This window comes from Megalobrama amblycephala, linkage group LG3, assembly GCF_018812025.1.
Source record: "Megalobrama amblycephala isolate DHTTF-2021 linkage group LG3, ASM1881202v1, whole genome shotgun sequence".
Lineage (NCBI taxonomy): Eukaryota > Metazoa > Chordata > Actinopteri > Cypriniformes > Xenocyprididae > Megalobrama > Megalobrama amblycephala.
In genome coordinates, this window is record NC_063046.1 from 60,967,873 (window position 1) to 60,993,436 (window position 25,564).

At 39.8% G+C, this 25,564-nt stretch overlaps 2 protein-coding genes across 4 annotated transcripts in view; one reads left to right on the forward strand and one right to left on the reverse strand.

The window, feature by feature from the left end:
• The first annotated feature begins 1,094 nt into the window (after positions 1 to 1,094).
• On the forward strand, positions 1,095 to 12,877 carry LOC125265844 (polyunsaturated fatty acid 5-lipoxygenase-like). The gene is made up of 14 exons (XM_048186374.1): positions 1,095 to 1,459; positions 3,722 to 3,923; positions 4,072 to 4,150; positions 4,449 to 4,568; positions 4,708 to 4,817; positions 4,988 to 5,160; positions 6,455 to 6,589; positions 7,476 to 7,679; positions 7,778 to 7,864; positions 9,984 to 10,153; positions 10,251 to 10,363; positions 10,494 to 10,594; positions 10,680 to 10,850; positions 11,342 to 12,877. Exons 1-14 carry the CDS (start codon positions 1,313 to 1,315, stop codon positions 11,519 to 11,521), a joined length of 1,992 nt encoding a protein of 663 aa, XP_048042331.1. The 5' UTR covers positions 1,095 to 1,312; the 3' UTR covers positions 11,522 to 12,877.
• A 6,832-nt stretch (positions 12,878 to 19,709) lies between these two features.
• Positions 19,710 to 25,564, reverse strand: part of cdh31 (cadherin 31) — a 93,500-nt gene continuing 87,645 nt past the window's right edge. For 2 of the 3 annotated variants that reach the window (XM_048186364.1, XM_048186363.1), the window contains 6 exons: positions 25,303 to 25,445; positions 25,004 to 25,228; positions 24,669 to 24,887; positions 24,266 to 24,396; positions 20,673 to 20,816; positions 19,710 to 20,579 (listed from right to left, as the gene is read on the reverse strand). In XM_048186364.1, coding sequence (XP_048042321.1) covers positions 20,373 to 20,579; positions 20,673 to 20,816; positions 24,266 to 24,396; positions 24,669 to 24,887; positions 25,004 to 25,228; positions 25,303 to 25,445 — 1,069 coding nt within the window. In that variant the 3' untranslated portion in view covers positions 19,710 to 20,372. The remainder of the gene's footprint in view (positions 20,580 to 20,672; positions 20,817 to 24,265; positions 24,397 to 24,668; positions 24,888 to 25,003; positions 25,229 to 25,302; positions 25,446 to 25,564) is intronic. The other variant, XM_048186362.1, reaches the window with a different exon arrangement.

A 25,564-nucleotide genomic window follows, 5' to 3' on the forward strand; every position in this document is an offset into this window, starting at 1 on the left:
ACGAAGAGAAGAAATAATTTTTACAAGGTTAATGGTTATTGGTTAAATAAGTACTTATATATTATAGGTAAGCATACATCAGGAAGATGTGCATACTACTAGTCATTTGTCCTGCATTACTTCCTGCATAGTTACTTATTAATGGCGGACCATTATTCTAAAGTGTTACCTCATTCAGTAATTATTGATTACCTCATAAGGAAGTATCTTAGTCCTAGATTTGATATTACTTATCGAATTAAGGGTTAGTTCACCAAAAAATGAAAATTCTGTCATTAATTGTCGTTCCACACCCGTAAGACCTTCGTTCATCTTCAGAACACAAATTAAGATATTTTTGATGAAATCTGATGGCTCAGTGAGGCCTGCATTGACAGCAAGATAATTAACTCTTTAAAATGCCCAGAAAGTGTTTTGTGCACTTTATATTAAGTGGCCTTAACTACTATACTTAGATAAAAAAAATAAGTAAATGTACTTATTGGGTTTATATTTGCGCAAATCACTTTTGCTGCTATTGAGGTGGATACGGGTAAGGTTAGGGACAGCTTTGGTGGTTTGGGTTGGTTTAAGGGTAGGGGTAAGGTGTAAGGGATGGGTCAACAGTGTAATTATACAGAAATTAATTACAGATGTAATTATATAAAATACGTTAAAATATAAGTACAGTGTAAAACAAGTAAAAAAAAGTGTAAAAACAAAATAAGTGCATTGTATCAAATTATTAATTTAAATGTAAGTACATACTAGTTAAGGCCACTTAATATATAGTGGGACCGTGTTTTGAAATCGCCCATCACTAGATATTGTTGAATAAAGTCGTTATTTTGTTTTTTTTTGGTGCACAAAAAGTATTCTCATCACTTCATAACATTAAGGTTGAACCACTGCAGTCACATGAACTGTTTTAAATATGTCTATAGCTTTCTAGGCCTCACTGAACCATTGGATTTTATCAAAAATATCTTAATTTGTGTTTCGAAGATAAACGAAGGTCTGTGGAATGGCATGAGGGTGAGTAATTAATGACAGAATTTTCATTTTTGGATGAACTAACCCTTTAATGTAGTACTACTCAATAGTCATGCATTACTTCCTGCATAGTCACATATTAATGATGGACCATTATTCTAAAGTGTTACCTTCGTGTTTAGAGTTTCGAGGAAAGGAGGTAAAATTTCAAGAACTGTGTTTAAGTAATCGAGATAATATCAAAGGAGGTGGAGAGTAGGGAGGGAAGTGAACTTCATATAAAGTTGCTTAAGAATAAAACTGAGGATCCAGAGACTGTACATCCTTACACAAAGGCACAATGTTGACCTACAAGGTGTTAATATCTACTGATAGACAGAGGACTGCTGAGACAAAGAACAGCATTTACCTGACGCTGCTGGACTCAAATAATCAGAGCAGTGAAAGAACCCTGGTGAAAAAATCCCGCTTTGGTGATACGGAAAGGGTAAGAACTTTAAACACTTGATTATTTATTTATTTATTTACTTCCATGTGTATGTACAGATGTGGACAAAATTGTTGGTACCCTTGGTAAATATGAACAAAAAAGTCTGTGAAAATAAATGTAAATGTAATTTTTTTTTTTATTCACAAAATTCTTATAAGAATTTAAAATGGGGGGTAAATCTCATTATGAAATAAATGTTTTTTCTCTAATACATGTTGGAAACAATTAACAGTACCCTTTTATTCAATACGTTTCGCAACCTCCTTTTGCAAAGATAACAGCTCTGAGTTTTCTCCTATAATGCCTGATGAGTTTGGAGAACACCTGACAACAGACAATTCCTCCATACAGAATCTCTCCAGATCTTTCAGATTCCAGCTCCACGTTGGTGCTTCTTCTCTTCAGCTCATTTTCCTTAGGGTTCAGGTCAGGAAACTTGGACAGCCATGGCAGAAGCTTCATTTTGTGCTCAGTGACACAAATTTTATGTTTGGTTTTTTATCATCGTCCTGTTGGAAGATCCAAAAAGCTCTTTTTTAGTTTCATCTGACCATAGAACCAGGTCCCTTTTTGAAGTTCCAGTCGTGTCTGACAACTGAATATGCTGGAGATTGTTTTTGGATGAGCGAGGAGGATTTTTCTTGAAACCCTCCCGAACAAGTTGTGGGGATGTAGGTGCTGTTTGAATTGTAGGTTTAGGTTTTCTGACCCCAAAACTCAACTAATCTCTGCTAATCTCCAGCTGTGATCCTTGGAGAGTCCTCACCGCGCATTAGGATGATTTAGACACGCGTCCTCTTCCAGGCAGATTTGTAACATCTTTAGTGATTGGAACTTCTTAATTATTGCCCTGATTGTGGAAATGGGGATTTTCAATGCGTTAGCTTTTTTCTTATAGCCATTTTTTATTTTGTGAAGCTCAACAATCTTTTTCTGCACATCAGAACTATATTCTTTGGTTTTACTCATTGTGATGAATGATTAAGGGAATTTGGCCTTTGTGTTTCCTCATGTTTATACTCCTGTGGAACAGGAAGTCATGGCTGGACATGCTCCTAGTCACCCTGGTGTGCTAAAAAAGTAAATATGGATGGGAATATACTTCAGAGATATTTTACTCATAAGAATTTCTAAGGGTACCATTAATTGTGTCCAACGTGTATTGAGAAAAACATTTATTTCACACTTAAATTTTCTTATACTTAAATGAAAATGCTTTGAAATAAAAGATTTAAAGGATTAACGATGCACATCTATTTCACAGGCTTTTTTGTTCATATTTACCAAGGGTACCAACAATTTTGTCCATGTCTGTATATGCTTTTGAACTAACTACCCGAAGGCATTATCTTAAAGTGTTTTCAATGGGTGCGTGTTGATACTCTTTCCTTTTTTAAATTGCAACTCATAAAAACTCTGCAGAGGCACACCGATAATTTTTGAACAGGTCCCAAATATGTTTTGCAAACGATTCTCATTCTTTATAGAATGCATTTTAATTTTGGTGTTTAAATATCAAATGTTCAAATTCAGCATTTGTTCCCTACATTACAAGTCAAGTCAAGTCACCTTTATTTATATAGTGCTTTTTACAATGCAGATTGTATCAAAGCAGCTTTACATTGATAACTGGTACATAACTTTTGCTGCACAGCAGCTCTTCAAGAATAGTGTCAATGCAGGCAGATCAAAGCACTGTTGAATAATGTCAAGTCAAATGTCAAGTGTCCCCAACTAAGCAAGCCAAAGGCGACAGCGGCAAGGAGCCCAAACTCCATCAGGTGACATCAGGTGGCAAACAAGTGGCAAATAGGTGTTAAAATGGAGGAAAAAAAAACCTTGGGAGAAACCAGGCTTAGTCGGGGGGCCAGTTCTCCTCTGGTGAACAGTGCTTTGTTACGAATCAGGTTGCTATCATAAGTCCGATAGGATCGCAACATTCAAAGTATTTATTTCAGTTCCATCCAGTTGAGGATCATTACAGAACACAAATACAATTTTGGAAATGACTTGTTTTACAGGATAAATTAAGTGGATTAAAATAAGTTTTGGGTGAGACAGTACTTTCCACTCAACCTCCAAACATCCTTCCACTCAATATCCTGCATCTTGATAGTGCAGATAAGCAGGGTGGCACAATTAGGATTAATCTCACTTCGCCAAAGCCTGTGGAGAAATGTTTGTTTATTTGTTTGTTTGTTTGTTTGATTGATTGATTTCCCCCCCATATAACGTGTCTAATAAAAGTTGTCATCAAAGGAGATCTCCTTTGACGTCAGTGCGAAGAAGGACCTTGGAGACATTGTCCAGGTGAAACTTGAAAAGGAGAAACACTTTGTCAATTTTCAGTGGTTTTGTAAGCATATCAAAGTGAAAACACCCTCAGAAAAGTTCTTTGAGTTCCCCTGTCATCGCTGGTTAGTAGGCAAAAATGAAGTGATTATTATCCGAGAAGGCAGCGGTACGTACAGACTCACTTTATTCATTATCCAGTTCTTAATTAAGTATTATTATTATTATTATTATTTTAAATTCAGTTGTGATTGATTAAATGCTGTCCTTTCTATATATAAAATGTGTGCTATGTATTTCTTTTTGTGTTCATTTAGCTCAATTGCCTCAGGATGACACCGAATTGCTTAAAAAGCAAAGACAAGAGGAACTGAAATCTAGACGTAAAACATTCAGGTTTGACGAAACAATTTCAGACTTGAACAATATTCATTTGTTGCATTTTGTTTTTCTTTATTACTCCCTAGATACAGCTCAGTGTGCTTGACACAATAATAATGTAAATATATTGTCACATATACATTATGTGTCCGTAGCAATGAATGTAAAAATGTGTGTGTGTGTGATGGATAACTTACCAGCATGCTGGGCAGGGAACTAAGACAAAAGAAACAGGAAACTGACGATAAACAAAATAAAAGTCTATGAAAATGAAACTAACTTAACATAAATGTTGTAATTTTTCTTGTTGAAGATGGAATGAGTGGCGCCCAGGCTTTCCTATGAGCATAGATGCCAAAATGGATGAACTTCCTAGTGAAGTTAAGTTTGATAAAGAAAAATCTTTGGATTTTGAATTGAATTTCATGAAAGCGTAAGTTTGTGGCATGGCTAAATTCCTTGTTGATTTGATACTGAATTTTTCCTGTTTTCCAGAATGAAATTCAGAACAAATGCAGTACCATGCATATAGTGTTCAAGTCTATAATTATAGAGTATGCATTCTGTTTCAGGATTGGGGATTCATTTCTTGACAAATTTAAAGGTTTCATTCAGTCCTGGAAAGACTTGGCAGATTTTGAAAAGATATTGGAAGATTTTAAAATCAAGAACACTCTACTAGGTTTGGATTATTTCTTCCTTTGTCAATAATGTTTGTTTGTTTCTTCATTTAAACAAAAACTATATATCCAAAAACACAATTATTCTAGGAAACCAACAATGTAGAAGCACATTTCATACCTGTAAAGCCTTTTACAGCTGACACAATCTTCCCCTTTGAAATCTCGCCAGAGAATGTGATGCAAGACTGGAGTAAGGATTACATGTTTGGCTATCAGTTTTTGAATGGCTGCAATCCTGTCATGATCAGGAAGTGTATGAATCTTCCAGACAATTTTCCAGTCAGACATGAGATGGTGGATGGCTTTCTGAAGAGAGGTGCCACACTACAAGAGGAAATAAAGGTCAGAAACATTATTATTAATAATAATTTGTTACATTTTATAGCGCTTTTCTAGGTAAGAAAAGCTCTTTACATATGGAAGGGGGAACCTCCACAACCACCACCAATGTACAGCATCAGGATGATGCGATGGCAGCCATATTGCGCCAGAACACCCACCGCACACCAGCTTATATGTGGAGAGGAGACCATGTATTTGGAGTATTAGGTGTATTAGGAGGTCATGATGATGGACAGAGGCCAATGGGCAAATGTGGCCAGGATGCTGGGGTCACCCCCCTACTCTTTGTCGAAGGACATCCTGGGATTTTTTATGACCGCAAAGTCAGTGCTCATTTAAATGACGCCATCCATGTACTGACCAGGCTCAACCCTGCTTAGCTTCAATGGGCAACCAATCTACAGGGTGATAGCTGACAGATATATTAAGACATAAAATCATTTGAACAGTTGATAATTTATCACCAAACATCTTGGTGGACCCAAGGAAGATACACCTGGGACCATAATCAACGCCACCCCAAATACCCAGACTATCCTCCAAAAGCCAATACCCTTCATTCGTGAAGGTGAAATGAAGCAGGCCAACCCTTTACCCTCAGATTCTAGCTAATTAAACGCAGCCAGGGACAGGGAAATGCGAATCAACTTAGAGACTCACTTTTCCACCAGCAATCGCTGTGACCAACCTGCGCCCAGACCTAGTGCTGTGGTCCATCTCCTGCCGTCATGTCTTCATTGTTGAGCTAACGGTCCCCTGGGAAGATGCCATCAATGAAGCAGAAAAAGTTGTGCTATGCTACTTTGGCTGCTGAGGCAGAGGAAAGGGGCTGGAGCATGGAGGTGTGTCCAGTGGAGGTGAAGGTCCAAGGAATCCTTCTACAAGGTTCCTAGAGGAAGTAGGCATTAGAGGACAGGCCCAGGCGAAAACCATCAAAGAACTTGCCATAGCCGATGAAAGGAGCAGTCACTGGCTGTGGTTGAGAAGAAAGGAGACAGCGTGGGGAATCAAATGATCACTCTGTCCCCTTGCGACACACACCCAGGTCTGATCAGCCTGTGGTGGGCCTGCCTCAGGGGAGGGAGTCTTGTGGTAAATGGCCGAAAGTCAAGGTGCACAACTGAAGATGTGTCATATAGAAGAAAACATCACTAAGTGGTCACCAACGAAACACCCAACTTGTATTGTAACATCCTTCACATAATGTATTTTATAGAAATGCTTCATATTAATGTTACTTTAACCTTACAAACCTTTTGTTCTAAACTATACAACTGTGTACACTTGTTTACAGGCGGGAAACATCTACATAGCGGATTATAAAATACTGGATGGAGTGCCAGCATCCAGTACACGGCACTATTTGACTGCACCCATCTGCCTGCTGTACAAAAACAGATTGGACCAAATTTTGCCACTTGCCATTCAGGTATCTGTCCCATATAGAATCAGTATCAAATGAAAACATAAAGTAACTGAAAAAAAAAAGCAACCTGGTCTCATGACGAAAACGTTCCCGTGGGTACGCTGCAGTTTCGATGCGAAATGTCCACTGAGTGGCGCTAAAAGCATGTTCCTTTTTTTTTTTTTTTGCTAGAGCAGATAATAGGGTGAATACGGTACACATATATGACGTTGCTTTTTAGACGAATCGCCACGGTTCTTGATTTGACATTTGTGCTCCGTTGCGTTTTAAAATAACTTCCCACCGACGGTACGCCTAAACCTACCCGATAGCGTTAACAGAAGCAAATGTGATGTAAAAAGCGTTCGCGATCGTACCATTTTTCAGCTTGTTTAGATCTCTCTTTTTGCTGTCAGTCGCCTTTCACGGGATTCGTACCCAGGCAGGGGGGAGTCGACTCCTCGTCGTAAGTCCAACTCCGGCTGAACTACCGAGCAAGCTTGGTAACGGCCAAAAAAAGTGAAACGCATAGAGCCGGTCAAGTGACGCAAAGTCCAAAGTACGTTCGTTTACAAATCGGGCACTCTGGTAAGAAGCGTTTTGAAGTCGTAACATAATATTGCGCGAGGAGACGTGAAAACGAGTCTTTATGAATCCATAATCTGACCCCGGCCGTCATCAAAACCGTGTGTGAAAAGGACTCATTGACGTTTTACCAGCCTCTAGCGTTCGTTTCTGTCGGAAACTGCAGCGAGACGTACGCGTTGGTACGTAATTTTGTGTCTTGTGAAAACGTGCCCACGGGTACATCTCTCCTATAAGACCAGGTTGCAACCAAAATGTGCTTTTGATGTAAATTTACACATTGAAGTAAAAAATGTCCTGCCTGACTTTATTATATCTGAATCAGCTCAGTCAAAACCCAGGGGAAAAGAGCCCAATCTTTCTCCCAAGCGATAATGAATATGATTGGATGCTTGCCAAGATGTGGGTGAAATCTTCTGACTTCAATGTACACCAGTTGGTCACACACCTTCTCAAGACACATCTGATATCAGAGGTTTTTGAAATTGCCATGTACAGACAGCTCTCTGCAGTCCATCCCATACACACGGTACCTGTCTTTCAATACACAGTCTTCTTCAGGATATGCTTTTTGAATAAATTGTTATGATTTAATGCACGTTTAAATGCATAATTTGTTTCTTACAGTTACTGAAACCACATGTTCGTTTCACAATTGCAATCAATGCAGAGGCCCGTGAAAAGCTCGTCAGTGATGGCGGGGTCTTCAGCAAGGTAGCTCTACACCTAATTTAATATATCCCTCATAAACAGCATCTTGCTAGAATATAAAGCAATTCATTTCGTATTTAGGGCTTTTAAGCACGTAGCGCTGAAACTCTATTGTAATTGTTCAATTTTCCAAGGATCAAAATTCCCCCCTAAAAGTAATCGGGCAGACCAAACCGTAAGTCGTAGAGACTTGAAACTTTAAGGGCTGGTAGTGCTCACACCGTCTACAACGTCACCAATGCTCACCCTGATCGGCCTGACAGGGGCGCTACAGTGGTCAAAAGTACGCTTATAAATCCTAAACCATTAGGTGTAGGCTCTTACGGCGAAATTATCAGGTATTTTGGATTTTTTGAAAAACCTACTTTTGCGAACTAGGTTTTTGGTCCAATCGGAACCAACCCAATGTGGCAAGATTCTGTGGAGTCTGATTGCTATTAAGTTGAAATTACGATTCATGGCCCAAAGTGGTGCGAGCCACTTTTACTAAACATGAACGGAATGAGATATTTTCACCAAACTCAGCACATCTATGTGAGAGGTCATTCTGTAGTCATGTGAAAAAGGCTGCGGCACCATAGGAGCAAAAAAACATGAAAATGGCTATAACTTCCTCACCGTTAGTCCTATAGACTACAAAATTTGAATGCAGTGTCTTTGTCCGAGGTTCCATGATTGTCCATGAGGACACTTAAGTATAAAAAAACATGTCCGCCATTGGCAAATGAAATTCGAGCAGCTATCTGTAATGAGGCGGGACACGGGATAGGATCCATTTGCAGCTTTTATTAAACAGAGTTCGTAGTCAAACAGGCAAGGGTCAAACAGTGGCAAACCGGTACAGCAGGGACAGGCAGAATCATAGTCAAGGAACAGGCAATGGGTCAGGGCAGGCAGATAACAATAGTAAATCCAAAACAGAGCAAATAGTCCAAGGGGCAGGCAGCAGAGAATCGTACATGGAGTGTAACCGTATTGTACAAGACCTCGCAAAGTATGACAGGATGTGAGTGGATTAAATAGTCCAGATAATGTGCTGCAGCTGGGTGTGGTAATTACTGATTGGTGAAATGAGTGAAGGTGATTGCCAGGGAGGATTGTGGGAAATGTAGTCCGGGAATGACTGGAACCATGACACTATCAGACAAGGTTAACAGCTGTGCATCGAATCATTCATTAAATATTGGGAATTATTTAAAAAAAAAAAAAAGTTAATTTGCTATATTTGCTGTAAATGGTCTTTCCATCTATGATCAAGATGGTTACAGGCTTGCTAATTAAAACTTAATAACTTTTTTTATGCATGCGCTAAAAGGCCTTAAAGCACTTGAACCCTGATAATTGCTGCTCACGGCTATATATATATATATATATATATATATATATTTTTTTTTTTTGCTGAATGCTTTTATTTTTGTTTCATATAGCACTTTTCCACTGCATGGCATGGTTCGGTACGGCTCACTTTGGCTCACTTTTTGGAGCTTTTTCACTGTTTGAGACGGCTCAATATGGAATGGTACAGTTCGCTTAACCCTTGTGCGTCAAAAAAAAAAAAAAAAAAGAGTTAGACATAGGTGCAAAATGGACAAAAATGTCCATAAGGTCGCACAAGGGTTAAATAGTACCACCTCGGCGGAGGTTCCAAGCGTGCCGTACCGATACTACATGTGAGGTGTAAACACTGCAGATCACTGATTAGTCCGAGAGAATCGTCACTACCAGCGATTTGAAACGTGAGACACCAAAACCGCTACATTTAAATAGTCAGTAACAGCCACTGCAGTATTATTTGTTCGCAAAATTACTTCCTGAAAAAAGAAAAGGCTGTATCGTGGTCAGTAGATGAGGTAAAGACTCGTTGGTAGATGAGGAGTGGATCCACGGCAGTAGAGGTGGCGCAACTATACGATCAGTCTATAATCCCACCCACTTTGAAGCGGTACTAACTGCAATGGAAAAGCAAGTTGCCAGACCTAAGTAGTTCCTAAATTTCTCCAAACACAAAAACAACTACCAGAATAAAACTTCACCCATAATACCCTAGATGGTCAGTTGAATAGGCTAAATAAGTGCTGAAAATATTTAGGCAAATGTTTATTGGAATTCTTGGTATCCAAAGATTAGTAGCATCGCTGGAGCTGAGATGGTGAAAGTGATTAAAAGAGCCATGAAGACTTTAACCTACGAGTCCCTGTGCTTCCCTGAGGCCATAAAAGCTCGAGGAATGGAAGATATGCCCAAGTACTTTTATAGAGATGATGGCATGAAGATCTGGGAGGCAATAAACTGGTAGGTGTTGCAACAGTTCAGATCCTGTACTGCAAACGTACAAATTAGTCCACATACACTCCAATGAAAATTTGTCATCTTATTGATCTTCCTCTAGTTTTGTTTCTGCTGTGGTCGAGATCTACTATGACAGCGATGAAACGGTTCAAAAAGATGTGGAGATTCAAGAATTTGTTAAGGATGTTTCCTTTGGCATGAACAATTCTGACAGTGAGTCAGTGTATGTTTGTCTGTGCAAGCATGATTGTTTGTATTCTTGTATATTCTACATGCATCTCGTGTGTATCAAGCCAACTTGAAACGTGTGCACAAGTTAAACGCACACTGCCACTGTTTACAGAGTTTCCAAAGTCTCTGAAAACGCGAAAGGAGCTAGCTGAGTACCTGACCGTTGTGATATTCACAGCTTCAGCACAACATGCTGCAGTCAACTTTGGACAAGTGAGATTACACACAACAAATTGCTAGACAAATTCATAGATTCTATCTATAAGCTAATATCTGTGAATAACCTTTTACGTTCCAGTTTGACTGGTATGGCTGGATCCCCAACAGTCCTTCCACCATGCGCAAGCCGCCTCCCGAACAGAAGGGCCAAGTGGATATGAAGTATATCATGGATAGTCTGCCTGACCGTGGATGTTCCATCAAGGCTCTAGGAACAGTTTGGGCCCTCAGTCAGTTCCAGAAGAATGAGGTCTATACTTTCCTCTTGAAATTGTAGAGAACACGGCAGCAGTCTAGTCTAAATCAATGAATGAATAAAAAGAATAAAACTTTTACTACCTGAGGGCACAGAGCATAAAAAAATAATAATACTGAGTTGAATCTTGAACAACTTATAAAATTAAGCTGAAATTATTTTGATGAGTTAAAGTAATGATCATATCATATTTTTACAGTGCTTACAGGAAAAAGCATTTGCACTGATTCTGATCTGCAGTTCTTGATACCGCATAATTTAACAAGTTCTTTAAAGAAACACAGCAAATAAAAATTCTTTGAAATGTCAGACTTCATTCCAAGAATAATATCCATTCAGTTTTTTTCCACATAATGAGCACATTTCTCCAAAAATCCTGCTGTTCATGAAAATCCCCAGTGTTTTATAAGCTTGTCTAAATGAATGACAATAACTGAGGAGGCAAGATGTTGTTCTGTTTTCTGAACTTACATTTTTTTCCCCAGCTGTTCTTAGGCACGTATCCAGATATGTGCTTCACGGAGCAACCAGTGAAGGAAGCCATAAAGACTTTCCGCAAGAAACTGGATGAGGTGACCAACATCATCAAGAGCAGGAATGAGGAATTAACATTGGATTATTGTTATTTGTCCCCAGACCAAATCCCCAACAGTGTTGCAGTTTGACAAAATATTGCCAGGCCTAACCATAGTGTTTACGGCCTATGTGTGCTTGACACAGAAAGAGAGAAGCACAGCTCTGCTTAAAATATAAAGTATTGTAAAACACAGAGCATTCTGACTTTTGAGGCAATTTTTAGAAATGATGTTTGATTAACGCCTCTTGTATTTGATTCTGTTGCTGGGAAGTAAGGGATATTACTTTGTAAAGCCATCTGTACTCGTATGTATCTTATCTGAGGGGTGATTGTTGGTCTGGCTCATGTCAGGAAAGCAGAACAGTTTATTTGGCTATGCTTTCAAAAAGCACACGTTATAATCCATTTATTATTGTATTTTTCACATGTTATATTCATATATCCATACTATGGTATTCATTTACTCATCTTTTGATTCATTTATTTATATTCTTTATTACTCATGATATATTGTTTGTAATCTATTTTAGATCATTTTTTTTACCTACATCTATATTGATTTTGTGCTGATTATCTTGTATGCACATGTTTTGCTGTTGCTGTGTGACTTACAGTAGATGCTGTGGAAGGAACAACGTTCCAGTTTCATTTCTTTTGGTATGAGGAAGGGTTCTCTAATAGAGGTCAGCTGATGAAGAATTGAAATATTTGTTTCATGAATGCTGTAAAGGAATTGTTTTGAGATTGTGAACATCTCTGACTGCACTTCAAATGGTTGCTACGTTTGTCTTTTTTCTTTTCTTTGTTTTTCTTTCTTTTCTTTGTTTCAGTCACTCAGTGTGTATTTTTTAATTATATTAGAATCATGCCTAATATTTATCCATTTCGTTATGAATTCAGTGTGCTTGCAGAGAGACTCCGCCCATATGCGTTTCTGATTGGCTGTGATTTTTGATTGATTTTTGTCGCGTCTGGTTTGGATCTATCTATCTATCTATCTACAGAAGGATAAGATAACAAGGATACAGATTTGATTTATAATAATGGACTGTTTTTATTCAACTGGATGACTGAAATACAGTGAAATAATGTACTATAAAAAACTATTTTAGCTTAATTGTTGGCTATTTACAGTTGGGTTATATATGGTAAATTATTCCATTATTGGGAACCAATTTTTAGTGTTCTCTTTATTTATTTTTTCTTTTCGAACCATAAACTAAAGTTCTCATGCAGAACGTTTCAGGAACCAGAAATTGATAAGTTGCATGTAGGCCTGTGCCTTCTGTAAATAGTAAATAAATAAATAATTTAATAATTTGTTGCAAGCAATTCGTCTTGACTAATATTATTGAAATAGTTTTGATATTAGCAGTTTGCATTGTTGCCATTATATGTCCAGCAATCAGTGGGTTAATGAAGGTTTAACAGAACAGGAACCACGTGGGCCATGTACAAAAACATATGTAATATTTTTAAATGTTGAAAAATCAAATGTACAATAGAGAGAGAAAGGTTGAGTCTACACCTGTATTCAACATCGCCATCTTGTGTGACATTAGTGTACTCACATGTGCAAGTGTGAGATATTATTATTATTATTTATTTATTTTTATTTTTTTACAGTTTGTTAAAGGGATAATTCACCCCCAAATATTAAAATACAATCATCATTTATTCATCCTCATGTAGTTACAACTGGTATGATTTTTTCATGCATGGAGACATTAGGGAATCACAGCCTTTCATTCTCTTTCATTATATGGAAAGAAAAGATGTGATGAAGAAAAAAGTCACTAACATTTACCTTTTGTTGCTCCCTGGAAGAAAAAGATTTATTCAAAACACTTTACACATCTCCGCCAACCCCACTGCTTACAAGAACATGTTAACCACCGTCTTTGCTGAAGAACCTATTTTTTGTGCATACCTGACATGGTACCTTCTGGTTTTATTCTGTCCAAAAGCCACAAGCAAAGTGTTTGTAGATTCCATCGAATATACAGAAGGAATCTTTTCATAAATCTCCATTGACAACACATTTGCTTCGTCACCTGTGTCGAGTTCAAACTTGACATCCACTCCATTCAGATGACCTTTAAGGGTCTGCAGTACTGTTTATTAAAAGCTTGCAAAGTAGCTTGCATAGTATGATTTTATTCATCTTCATAACCGATCATGAGAGTGTTATAAAATTCCAATGCCTCTTCACCTATTGTGTGAAGCAAAATCACTATTTTAACATTCTCATCTTTTTCTTCAGCCCCAGTTGCCATAAAAATCTTTGCTCCCATCTCCACCAATTCTCTGCGATATTGCCTGAGAGTTTTAGAAGCAATTGTGGCTTAAATTGTTCCATTTAGTCGTTTATCCTTCTCCAAACAATAACAGACTTACTTCACTGATGTGCCATTCATTTGTTTGCATTAGGAATCCTTCATTCAGCACCTGTTTACATCCTCATTGTACTGCTGAGTCACTACTTCTGACACGTCATGTTTGTCATAATGGACTATGATAGCAACTGAGACAAAGACGCTGCAAAGTCAGTCAGACCAACATACTGTAGTTAGAGTGGCGCAGTCACACCACTTTTTTGTGTCCTCAGAGTGCTCCCATACATAAGCATGTCAAATTTTGTGAAAATATCTAATTTTGTTTAAGAGTCATAGACATGTATATGTATAAACACATAAATACCCACAACTGACTTTGATAAAAATTTTTTCACTTACTATCAAAATTTTGACATTTGGCCTTTAGCTTGTAATCAACGACCTATGTTTTCAATTTTCCTGCAGTGGTAGGAAACGGTTTCGAAGATATTCGTGAATGTTGTTTGAATGCTAAATCACAACATTGCACTAACCATAAGGTGAAACAAACTTAGCAAGTTCGGTATCATTGGAAATAATATCCTGTGAAAATAATTAAACCACATCCAAAGTTATAAGCATGTAAATATTTCTTTCACCACTAGATGGCGCTGGTCTGAAACTTCTCATACTCCTTCAGGGCATCGTGTTGATGACCCATAGCGAGTTTCGTAACAATATGTTCATGTGTTCGTAAATAAAAAAACAGCATTTTTACTACAAAATTCAAAAAGGCCGACGCCCAAAATGGCCGATATGGGATAAATGGATATCATTCAACTCTTAGACACCCCGAATCTAAAGAGATGGCCAAAGATTCTCCAAGGATCACAGCTGGGGAATTGCAGAAAATAGTTCAGTCATGCGGTCAGAAAGCCTAAAAAAATATCAAACTGCACCTTCATCACTACATGTTGTTTGGGAGAGTTTCAAGAAAAAGCATCTCATCCAGAAACAATCTCCAGCATACTCAGCTGTCAGACACTACTGGATCGTCAAACTTGACTGGGTTCTATGGTCAGATGAAACTAAAAATGTGCTTGTTAGTATCAAACACTCAAGATGGGTTTGGTGCACACAGGGATAGAAAAGTACCCCATGTCCATACTGCTGGATCTATAATGTTGTGGGCCTGTTTTTCTGCTGGAGGTCCTGGACATCTTGTTCAGATACAAGGCATCATGGATTTTATCTCCAAAACTGCAGCTCTTGTGGGGTGTTCCCGGTCTGCAGTGGTCAGTATCTATCAAAAGTGGTCCAAGAAAGGAACAGTGGTGAACCGACAACAGGGTCATGGACGACCGAGGCTCATTGATGCATGTGGGGAGCAAAGGCTGGCCTGTGTGGTCCGATCCAACAAACGAGCTACTGTAGCTCAGATTGCTCCAGAAGTTAATGCTGGTTCTGATAGAAAAGTGTCAGAATACACAGTGCATCACAGTTTGTTGCGTATGGAGCTGCATAGCTGCAGACCAGTCAGGGTGACCATGCTGACCCCTGTCCACCACCGAAAGCACCAACAGTGGACACGTGAGCATCAGTACTGGATCACGGAGCAATGGAAGAAGGTGGCCTGGTCTGATAAATCACGTTGTAATATATAATGACGTAGCGGTTATTAATCAATTTATGGATGAAATATGAATATAATAATTCATAAAGCCTTATGAATAAATTATGATTCATATATCGACCCAACGGGGAATTAAACATATATTGTGAATTAATTACAACGAATTATGATCAATTACATATATGTTTAGTTCTGGTTTACTAATTATTTAGAGAAACTGTTGGTTTGTCCAGCAAACTGCAGCTCCTCAGAATGTTATAGAATATTAGGAGCGGAGTTATTCTCTGGCCAATGAGAATAAATTCCTATTATAGCATCAAAGCATAAAACGATCGAAAAACGTTAAAGTGACTTGGTCTTCAGTTGAAAGAACAAACAGAGCAATCTAGCATGAATTAAGTGTTTAATATATGCAGCTACGACTACAGAGATTATACGTCTAAAATATATACAGAAGGTATACACATATATATACACAAAAGTGAAAATGAAGAAAAGACAGGAAAAGAAAGATGATCAAAGAATGGCAAATTACACAGTTAAACCTTTTTGAGAGAGCCAGCACAGAAATCAGTTTAAACAAATTTCAGGTAAATTCTAATACTTGCTTATTGGTTCAAGTCCGTGTGTAGCAGTTTCAGTGCGGCTGGCTGGGTTGGTCCTTTCCGAGAGGGTTTCTCCGGCGGGGTTTTCAAAAGAGGTTTAAACTTAAGTAACTTAACCGAAGAGAGAGAGAAAGAGAGAGTCCAGAGAAGTGGTCCCGAAGATGAGCACGATGGCAGCGCGTGGTCACAGGAGGCGTCCGTGCACGAGGTGCTCGTGAGACCATCGGGAGACAAAGGAGAGGAAGGAGGAGGAGAAGGTGTGTGTGGTTGTTTTTATGGAAACCCAAGCTAACACACCTCCTGAATTGTAGCGACCAATAGATGCGCAGCACTATTTGGCGGGCAAAGTTCCTTTGTTTGGTCTCCTAGCTGAATTTGCATACTTAATGACTATCAGATCGGATTTCGAGATGGAGTCCGTTCTTCACAGGATCATTAAACACATAGAAAAATGCATTTGTCAGCTATGTGACACCTCTCAGTGAATAGCTCGAGTCCGGAGCTTTAAAACGAGATCAAACTCGATACATCAGAAATGCATATAAAAGAAGTTATGGTTTACAGACCAAATTCTATCATTAAAATGCACACTAGCACAAATACACTCATTTAAACACTAGGAAACATGCATAGGCCCTAAAATACATGATGGATATATATTTCAGCATAGTCGTATTTTACATATACAGTCAAAAATGTATGATTGTGTGTTTCTGTATGTGTCTGTGTGTGTGTTTTTGTGTGTCCCTGTGTGTGTGGGGTGTTGGAATGTGGATCTGGTCAGTCTCTGGGGGGGGGGGGAGTGCTCCATTTGAAGTAACCAAAGTGAGGAAGTTGGAGTTTTCTGTTTACCCTCGCAGGTCCACAAAAGTGTCAAGTGGGCTCATCTTATGGCAGACTGTTCGGAGCCGGGATGGTTTTACAACCCAGTCCAGCATGCTAAAAGCATTCTGAACATTCCAAAGTTTATTGATTATCCTGATACGTGTGCATATGCTACAACGTTTTCGTTTATATCACGTGGATGGCCGGGTGTGTGTGCGTCGCTTACCTGGGGAACACATGGCAACAGGATGCACTATGGGAAGAAGGCAAGCCAACGGAAGTCCCAAAAGTTTTGGGACGCCTGCCTTTATGTGCACATGAACTTCAATGACATCCCATTCTTAATCCGTAGGGTTTAATATGGAGTTGGCCCACCCCTTGCAGCTATAACAGCTTCAACCCTTCTGGGAAGGCTTTCCACAAGGTTTAGAAGCACATTTGTGAGGTCAGGCAGTGATGTTGAACGAGAAGGTCTGGCTCGCAGTCTCCGCTCTAATTCATCCCAAAGATGTTCTATCGGGTTGAGGTCAGGACTCTGTGCAGGCCAGTCAAGTTCCTCCACACCAAACTCGCTCATCCATGTCTTTATGGACCTTGGTGCGCAGTCATGTTGGAACAGGAAGGGGCCATCCCCAAACTGTTCGTACAGTGTTGGGAGCATGAAAATGTCCAAAATGTCTTGGTATGCTGTAAGAATTGGTAAGCATTAAGAGTTCCTTTCACTGGAACTAAGGGTCCAAGCCCAACCCCTGAAAAACAACCCCACACCACAATCCCCCTCCACCAAACTTTACACTTGGCACAATGCAGTCAGGCAAGTGCCGTTCTCCTGGAAACCGCCAAACCCAGACTCGTCAATCAGATTGCCAGAGAAGCGTGATTCGTCACTCCAGAGAACACATCTCCACTGCTCTAGAGTCCAGTGGTGGTGTGCTTTACACCACTGCATCCGACGCTTTGCATTGCACTTGGTGATGTAAGGTTTGGATGCAGCTGCTCGGCCATGGAAACCCATTCCATGAAGCTCTCTACACACTGTTCTTGAACTAATCTGAAGGCCACACAAAGTTTGGAGGTCTGTAGCTATTGACTCTGCAGAAAGTTGGCGACGTCTGTGCACTGTGCACCTCAGCATGAGCTGACCCCGCTCTGTGATTTTATGTAGCGAATTAACTCAAAGGGGAAATATTAATAATTATTCATAACTCAATATGACTTATTAATTATGATTAATTATGAATATGTAAATCGGTTAATCAGATTTACTGGATATAGCTACATTAATCTTAATATTACAATCAATTAACCTGTTGTCCATGGAACACTTAGTGTTGATTGTTTAATAATTCTAAGAAATGTTCATTTCCAGGTTATGGAAAAATAACATTCTTATCGCACCGTGCTACTTAGAGCATAGGTTCGGGTCTATATCACTTAAGAGGCAATTCATTAGCAGATGGAGTCAGAACCAAACATGTATTGTGCACAATCTTTATTAACTAACTCACAAACACATAACTAAACTAGCAAACACATAACATAACATAACATAACATACACAAAGGGTCACACACATATGTAGGTCAGAATGAGTAATGATAGAGTTGAACCGGAAGAGGTACTGTTACTAGAGCTATAGGAAAGTCAAAGACACTCTGGAAAGGACTCATCAGTTTATTTTAGCAATAGCAAAGGTAAGTCTTACAAATCAATACTAAATCGCTGTTTAGCATTAAAATGTACGATACTTGCAAGATACCTTTAGGCTGAGGAGCGTCGGATCTGCAGGTTGAGGATAAATCTTAAGGTTATCGTCTGAAAAGTTGTTGCTAGTCTGTTGGGTGATGAGCACATGGCTGGGTGTTGTAGGCCGGGGGTCTACCAGCCTTGGAGACCTGTTTGGTCGTCCAGAAGCAAGGAAGAAGAGAGGGAGTGGCACTGTTCGCTGGTTTTTAACCTCTGGTCAATGTCCAACCTCTTAGGAATGATGGGGGCCAATGAAGATGTTGTATTTCCGGGTGACACACACCCCCTTGTCAGGGCTTTTATGACCAAGTAAGATTAAACTGGCTGAGCTTTGAAGAAGAACTATTAAAGCTTCTTGTAATACTTATGTCTTGTGCAGGTGTGGACATACCGCATACACAAGCATTTAAATCTGCTCGATACGAACCCATAGACACCAAACATGGCATAATTGAAGTTACCTTGCAGGTCATAGCATTTAAAAATCATAAGGCATGTAAATACAATGGGTACAATACAACAACAGCAATCATGGATCTCATTTCCTGAGAATATGTATGTAGAAAATAGTCTGTCTATAAATTAATGCAGTCTGTGTTCTGTGTGGAAAATGCAGGGAAGATGCAGATTTCCTGCGTCTCTTCTCTGCTCTCAATGTGGCAGCACATTCCTCAGTGCAATAAACTTCTCGGGGGATGGGGACAGTCAAATCCCAGAGTGAGCTTAAAACTATTGGTGAACTAACAAATAATTGTGTCTGATTTGTCTCAGTCATTACATTTACGTGGCCTACCACTTCGTGCCTGCGTTGCTGTTTTTCCCAATTGCTTCCACTTTGTTATGATACCACTAACAGTTGAATATTTAGTAGTGAGGAAATTTCACGAATAGACTTATTGCACAGGTGGCAACCTATCACGGTACCACGCTTGAATTCACTGAGCTCCTGAGAGCGACCCATTCTTTCACAAATGTTTGTGGCCATGGAAGTGATTGGAACACCTGAATTCAATGATTTGGAGGGGTGTCCCAATACTTTTGGCAATATAGTGTATATATCTGTGTGTGTGTGTGTATATATATATATATATATATATATATATATATATATATATAGACAATTAATTACTGATTAACATTATCAATACTTACTAGAGGGTTAGGATTTTGTTTAGTGTTGTAATACTGCATAATTCAGTCATTAGTATAGTAAGTACATGGATCATGTACACATGGATCAATCTTGCAGCTGATGGGAAAAGAACAGAAATAGAGACCTGCAAATATCATACAAAAATTTCTTGAAAAATCAGTGCTTTTCAAAAAAAAAAGAAAAAAAAAAAGAGAGAAAGAAAGAAAAAAAAAAAAGCATTATAATCCATGCTTTAGATAAATCTTTAGTGCCAAAGTAGTTGTAAAAAAATGCATTGAAAAAAATGTGGGATTTGCAAAATAACATAAAATATACTGGGCAAACAACTTAAAATTGGGGACAAAATCTTAAGCTGCATTTCAGCTGCTTATCCACAGAGCAATCACAACAGATTGTCTTTTCAATAGGGAGCGTCATTTAGAGGAAAAAAGCCAAGTTCCTGCCTAGACTGCTCCCACAAAAAGAAAACACTTCAAGTCAAAGAATCTTTCCTTTATGGTGACAGGTGAGCAGTGCTATTTTTCCAGTTCCAACTTTAAACATAATATTCAAATCACCAGACCATAAAGTGAAGTATAAAATTCTCATATTTTGCACTTTTAAACCATCAATGTGCCTTTTGCACAGAGAGAGAGAGAGAAATTAACAAAATACAAAAAGTCTTAATCCTCTTCTCCTCCAAACATGTCTGCCAGCTTCTTGAAGCGTGGGCCCCAGTCATTGAGGAAGTCGTAGTCCTGGTCATGTCCTGAGCTAGAAGAGTTGATGGAACTAAGCGAACCGGCATCTGAGCCGCCTCCTTCATAGTCAAACACCAGGAGGGAGTCGTAGGGGGGCGCTGTGGGGTCGTTATCTGCAGCATTCAGATTCTACCGTACAAAGAATTGTGTTACTGTCATACTTAAACCTTGCTTTAAAAGGAATTCTCTTAATTGATGTTTAACAACGTAACAATCACTTACATCATCAATGAATGTGCCAATCTCCTCAGGGTTGGCTGGTCGAGGTCTATACAGAGGTGCTGGCATGAAAGTGGGCGCCACATCGTTCCTGAACACTTCAGGTCTGTTGTCCAAGCCTCGATGCAGCACACTCAGATCATAGTCCTGTGTAGAAAGGGTTTTGATATTTAAAAAGAACGGCAAACAGGAAACCATCTACTACATAGCAGCAAACAGTTAGTCAGCATGTAATCACATATTCACACACCTTGCATTTACAGCACATCAACATCAGTGTAATTGCAACAGCAGGAATGCAGCAAGCATTCACACTCCTGTCCTGTCAAGTCCTGTTGACTTCTTGGTTACCACGTTATTTCCTTTTATAATATCCATTCATTAGACAAGAGTCACCGCGAGTGGAGCATTGCAAACTACTACACACTACAGCTGCACGGTTAATCATTAAGAGATGTTATGGCAAGGTGACTAGTTCAGAATATCTCTGAAATGGCTGGATCATAAAAGAGCTAAAATCCTAAATTGATATCGGTGTTGCTTTTCCACAATGGAGAAAACTGTGGGAATCAAAGGGTCTGAAAGATGATGCCATGGTTGCAATATTTCTTTTGGACAGGCAGGTACATGGTATGATTCGATTTTGATGTGTTTTGATAGTAACACCCAATGTAGCTTATGCAGTTTGTTTACTTTTACGAATTAGCTCAATGACAGCAGCACCCAGCATCTAATCAGAGACTATTGTTATGTTTTCAAAGTTAAGAGCAAACTATAACATCCACACCTTTGGTGCATGGATTCATAAGGCCACCACCACCAAATGATTCGACCATTTGTTTCTTTCTACCATTTGAGTCTTGCTGCAAACAACGGATGAAACATCATGTTTCCTCCTTCAAATATAATGACCTTAGTGTCCCTGCGTGTCTTGTGCATGCTGTCCCTAGCATGCTGTCCCATCATTTTGAGTTATTATTAAACCTTTTGTGTTATTTGGAAACCTGCTCTCATACTTTGGTGACACACCGTTACAGATGACTGGACCCAAACTGAACAACATGATCCTGGCTGAGGACCGCCTGTGGGGACTGAGGCAGAGTGGTCGTCCTTTGGAGAGGTATGTGGAGGAGTTTCTTGAGCTCTCCCATCAGGTGAGCTGGCCTGACGCCTCTCTTGTTGTGTGTTTTCGCTTGGGTTTGGATGAGCATACTATTTGCTATAGCGAACCTTGTTATTTCTCTCTAGTTGAGTATATTAATCGTATTCTCTATATAAATGGTTCTAATTTTGAAGTTGAAGAAGTTAAAGAAAGTATTTTCCTCATCCAGTCCCATTGAAGACACACATGGCATCAGCAGCTCACCCAAAGCTGGTTCCCTTCACATATCCATCCAATGGATCCATCCATTTCTTCCCCAAGTTCTCAGTCCAGTGATAAAGATGGCCGCCATCCCAGAGCCTCGTCGCAAGATGGCCACTGCCATGCCTGAGCCCTCGGTCAAGATGGCTGCCGCCACACTTGTGCACTTATGCCTTTTAGTTGAGTATAAGGGGATGTCCTGGAACCCAGAGATGGTTCCAACCCCTGAATCCACTCCAGTATCTTCTCAAGCCCCTGAATCTGCTCCAGTGTCTTCTCCAGCCCCTGAATCTGCTCAAGTGTCTGCTTCAGCCCCTGACCAGAGCCCAGAAATGGCTCCAGTCCCAGAATCTGTTCCTACCCCCGAGTCTTCAGAGAGTGCAGCGCTGGTCATTATGGCCACAACCGATGAGCTCGCTCGAGTCCCAGAGTCAGCTCCAGACTCTGCTCCAGTCCCTGAGTCAGGTCCAGACTCTGCTCCAGTTCCTGAGTCAGCTCCAGACTCTGCTCCAGTCCCTGAGTCAGCTCCAGACTCTGCTTCAGTCCCTGAATCAGCTCTAGACTCTGCTCCAGTCCCTGAGTCAGCTCTAGACTCTGCTCCAGTCCCTGAGTCAGCTCTAGACTCTGCTCCAGTCCCTGAGTCAGCTCCAGACTCCACTCCAGCCCACGAGCCCGCTCAAGAGTCAGCTCCAGCCCACGAGCACGCTCCAGCCCAGAAACCCGTGACTCCTTCCAAGAAAAGGGGGGGGGGGCATATACCTGTGGTCATAGTGGCCGAGCCAGGGGCCTGGGCCGATGTCCTGATCCACCATGGCACCCAGTACTGCCTGATCCGCCATGGCCCCCTGAACTGCCCGATCCACCATGGCCCCCTGAACTGCCCGATCCGTCATGGACCCCTGAACTGCCCGATCAGTAGTAGAGGTGTAACCCCGGTATCCTGGCCAAATTCTCTCCATTGGCCCTTATCAATCATGGTCTCCCCATCCACTGAATTGGCTCGCTTCTCGCCATCTATAGCTGCCATGTGGTGAGCGCACCGGTACCGTTGTACTGCGGCTGCAGTCATATCATCCAAGTGGATGCTGCACACTGGTGGTGGTTGAGGAGAGACCCCCGGATATGATTGTAATGCACTTTGGGTGTACAGTAGTTCATAGTCAAGTGCTATATAAATGCCTCATTCCTGTGCTGGACCAACAAGTTCAATCCATGGTGGCTCTACCTCTACAGGATACTACAGGACACCTACAGAAGTTTTGTAGAGTCCATGCCTTGGCGGGTCAGCACTGTTTTGGCAGCAAGCGGAAGAACAGCAGCTTATTAGGCAGGTGGTTAAAGTTATATAGGCAGTAGTCATTGTGCCGCCCCAGTGGCAATTCTTCCAGCATTCTTCCACCTCTACATTTCTTTTGCCAAACGTCTGGCTGTAACATTCACCACATCATTTCACACTGTACAAGTTTGGCACTGCAATGCGGGGTGAAAGCGGTGCTAACCCTGCTCCAGAGCAGGGTTTCATAACCCCGGGTGAAAAGCAGTGCTAACCCTGCTTCTAAAGTGTGAAATTTTCCTTTATCCAGGGTTAAAGCGGTATTTAGTACAACGATAACCCTGGGTTAAATGCAGTGTGAAAAGCCCTACTCTGTAGCACCTTTAGTTGTGCTCAGAGCTCGAGCCAAGGCTCAGCAAATCAAGTTAATTTGCCATTAACTTAAGACTGGAAAGGCAGGCGAAATACTGAAAACTTACTTTGAAACATGCAGCGCTCAAATTTACAATTAAATCATTGCCTTTTGAAGTTTAATATGCAGTTACATTAAGTTATATCACAATTCCCTTTTCTGTTCCCAATTTAAGATCTCCTGAAATAATCAAGTCGTTTTTTGTACCATTTATATATCTTGGTACAAGTTGTACAAGACTTTTTATTTGATAGAATTGAATTTAAGTCTAAGACATTTTAAGGACCCACAGGGACCCTGATCTTAGTGTACTGTGAGCACCACAGCGATTCAGGTAGGAAATTACTGGACCTTGAATAAAGTCCCATAAGAACTTTCTAAGGGCAAGTAGGTCACCCCATTATTTCACAAATGCTTATACAGCAAAAAGCCAAGTAACAGCAAGTTTGTCTGTCAATATTCAGTTTTAAAATTAACCAAACAAATACAAATTAATTCAGCCATGAAAAACTCATAAACCCCTTAAGTTTTTTCAAATTAAAACCAACCTGATCATCTTCTCCACCGCCTTCCTCATCATAATAGTAGATGTTGTCCCTTATATCATCTTCAGCAAGGAGAGGTTCTTTTTTGGTGCTTCTTTTCCTCCTCAGGAACAGGAGCAGAAGAAGGGCGAGCACTGTAGTATAAGAAACAACTTATTTACCCTAAAGAATTCAGCAGGATCAATAATGAACTAAGAAAGATCAAAAAGGAGTCTAAAAAGGTCAAGGAAAATTGGATTGCTATTAATCTTATGGCAGGAGTTCAATTCAAAGAGTGAAATGGCTTAATAACATGAGACACTTTTCTGCAGTATAAAGTATGTAAATTAAACTTTCTGTAGGCATTCACAATCTGGAAGACGAACTACATACACACATATATAAATGCATGGGAGAAATTACATACATAGCAGAAGCAAGATTGCTCCTAGGATACCAAGAACTCCAGATAGTGGTATTCCTGCCACGTCTATTACAGTACACTGGAGTACATCTCCTTCACAGTCACACACAGTTACTTGAATGGTGCTATCCTGAGACAGCCTCTCCCGATCAAAAACTCTCAGGACAACATTGTATTCACCCTGCTTCAATGTAGACTTCAGTTTCAGAAATACACCGGTTGCTAAAATGGGCACATTATAATAGTTAGACATGTATACCAAGCCAGCCAGATATTTCAACATGTAACATATGAAAGAATGAGATTAATTTCTCCTTAATACATTAGTAATTGCTCACATGTGTCGTTCATCACAGTGGACCAATTTTTACTGGTTTCTCCTTGAGTCTCAACAGTAAAGGGACCAGCAAAAGGAGGGTCATCTTTGTCCGTTATAGAGAGAAGCACTGGGGCTGAACCACGATTACAAATCTTTATATTCCTTTCATTAATAACAGGAGCGTTGTCATTTACATCCGACAATTCAATTACCAGGGTTCCAGTACCAGTTGCTGGAGTCTTATCTGAACACAAGCACAGACATTAGAAAAAGGTTATGCTAGCAAGAAACCTTCTTCTAAAAAAAGAAACAAATTACCATCATCCACAGCCAAAATGATAGCTTTGTATTTGCCATCTTTGACATAGGAAGATTCTCTATCCATAGGTTTCCTGACTTTAATCAATCCAGTGTCTTGATTTACACTCAGCCAGCCGTCAGGATCATTGCCAATTTTATACCTGGAAGGAACCACATACAAGTTAAAACTAAAAACGTTCAGCAAAAACAACATAATTAAGTCTGGCCTGGAAATTGATAACTCCTTCCATGCAAATCTATGCAGTTTTTGTTAGCTACA

Excerpts from the sequence above, each read along its gene's own strand:
- LOC125265844 (XM_048186374.1), top strand. The coding sequence starts at position 1,313 with ATGTTGACCTACAAGGTGTTAATATCTACTGATAGACAGAGGACTGCT. Across the intron at positions 6,590-7,475 it reads TTTTGCCACTTGCCATTCAG|CTCAGTCAAAACCCAGGGGA; the intron begins GTATCTGTCCCA and ends TATCTGAATCAG. Across the intron at positions 10,851-11,341 it reads GTCAGTTCCAGAAGAATGAG|CTGTTCTTAGGCACGTATCC; the intron begins GTCTATACTTTC and ends TTTTTTCCCCAG.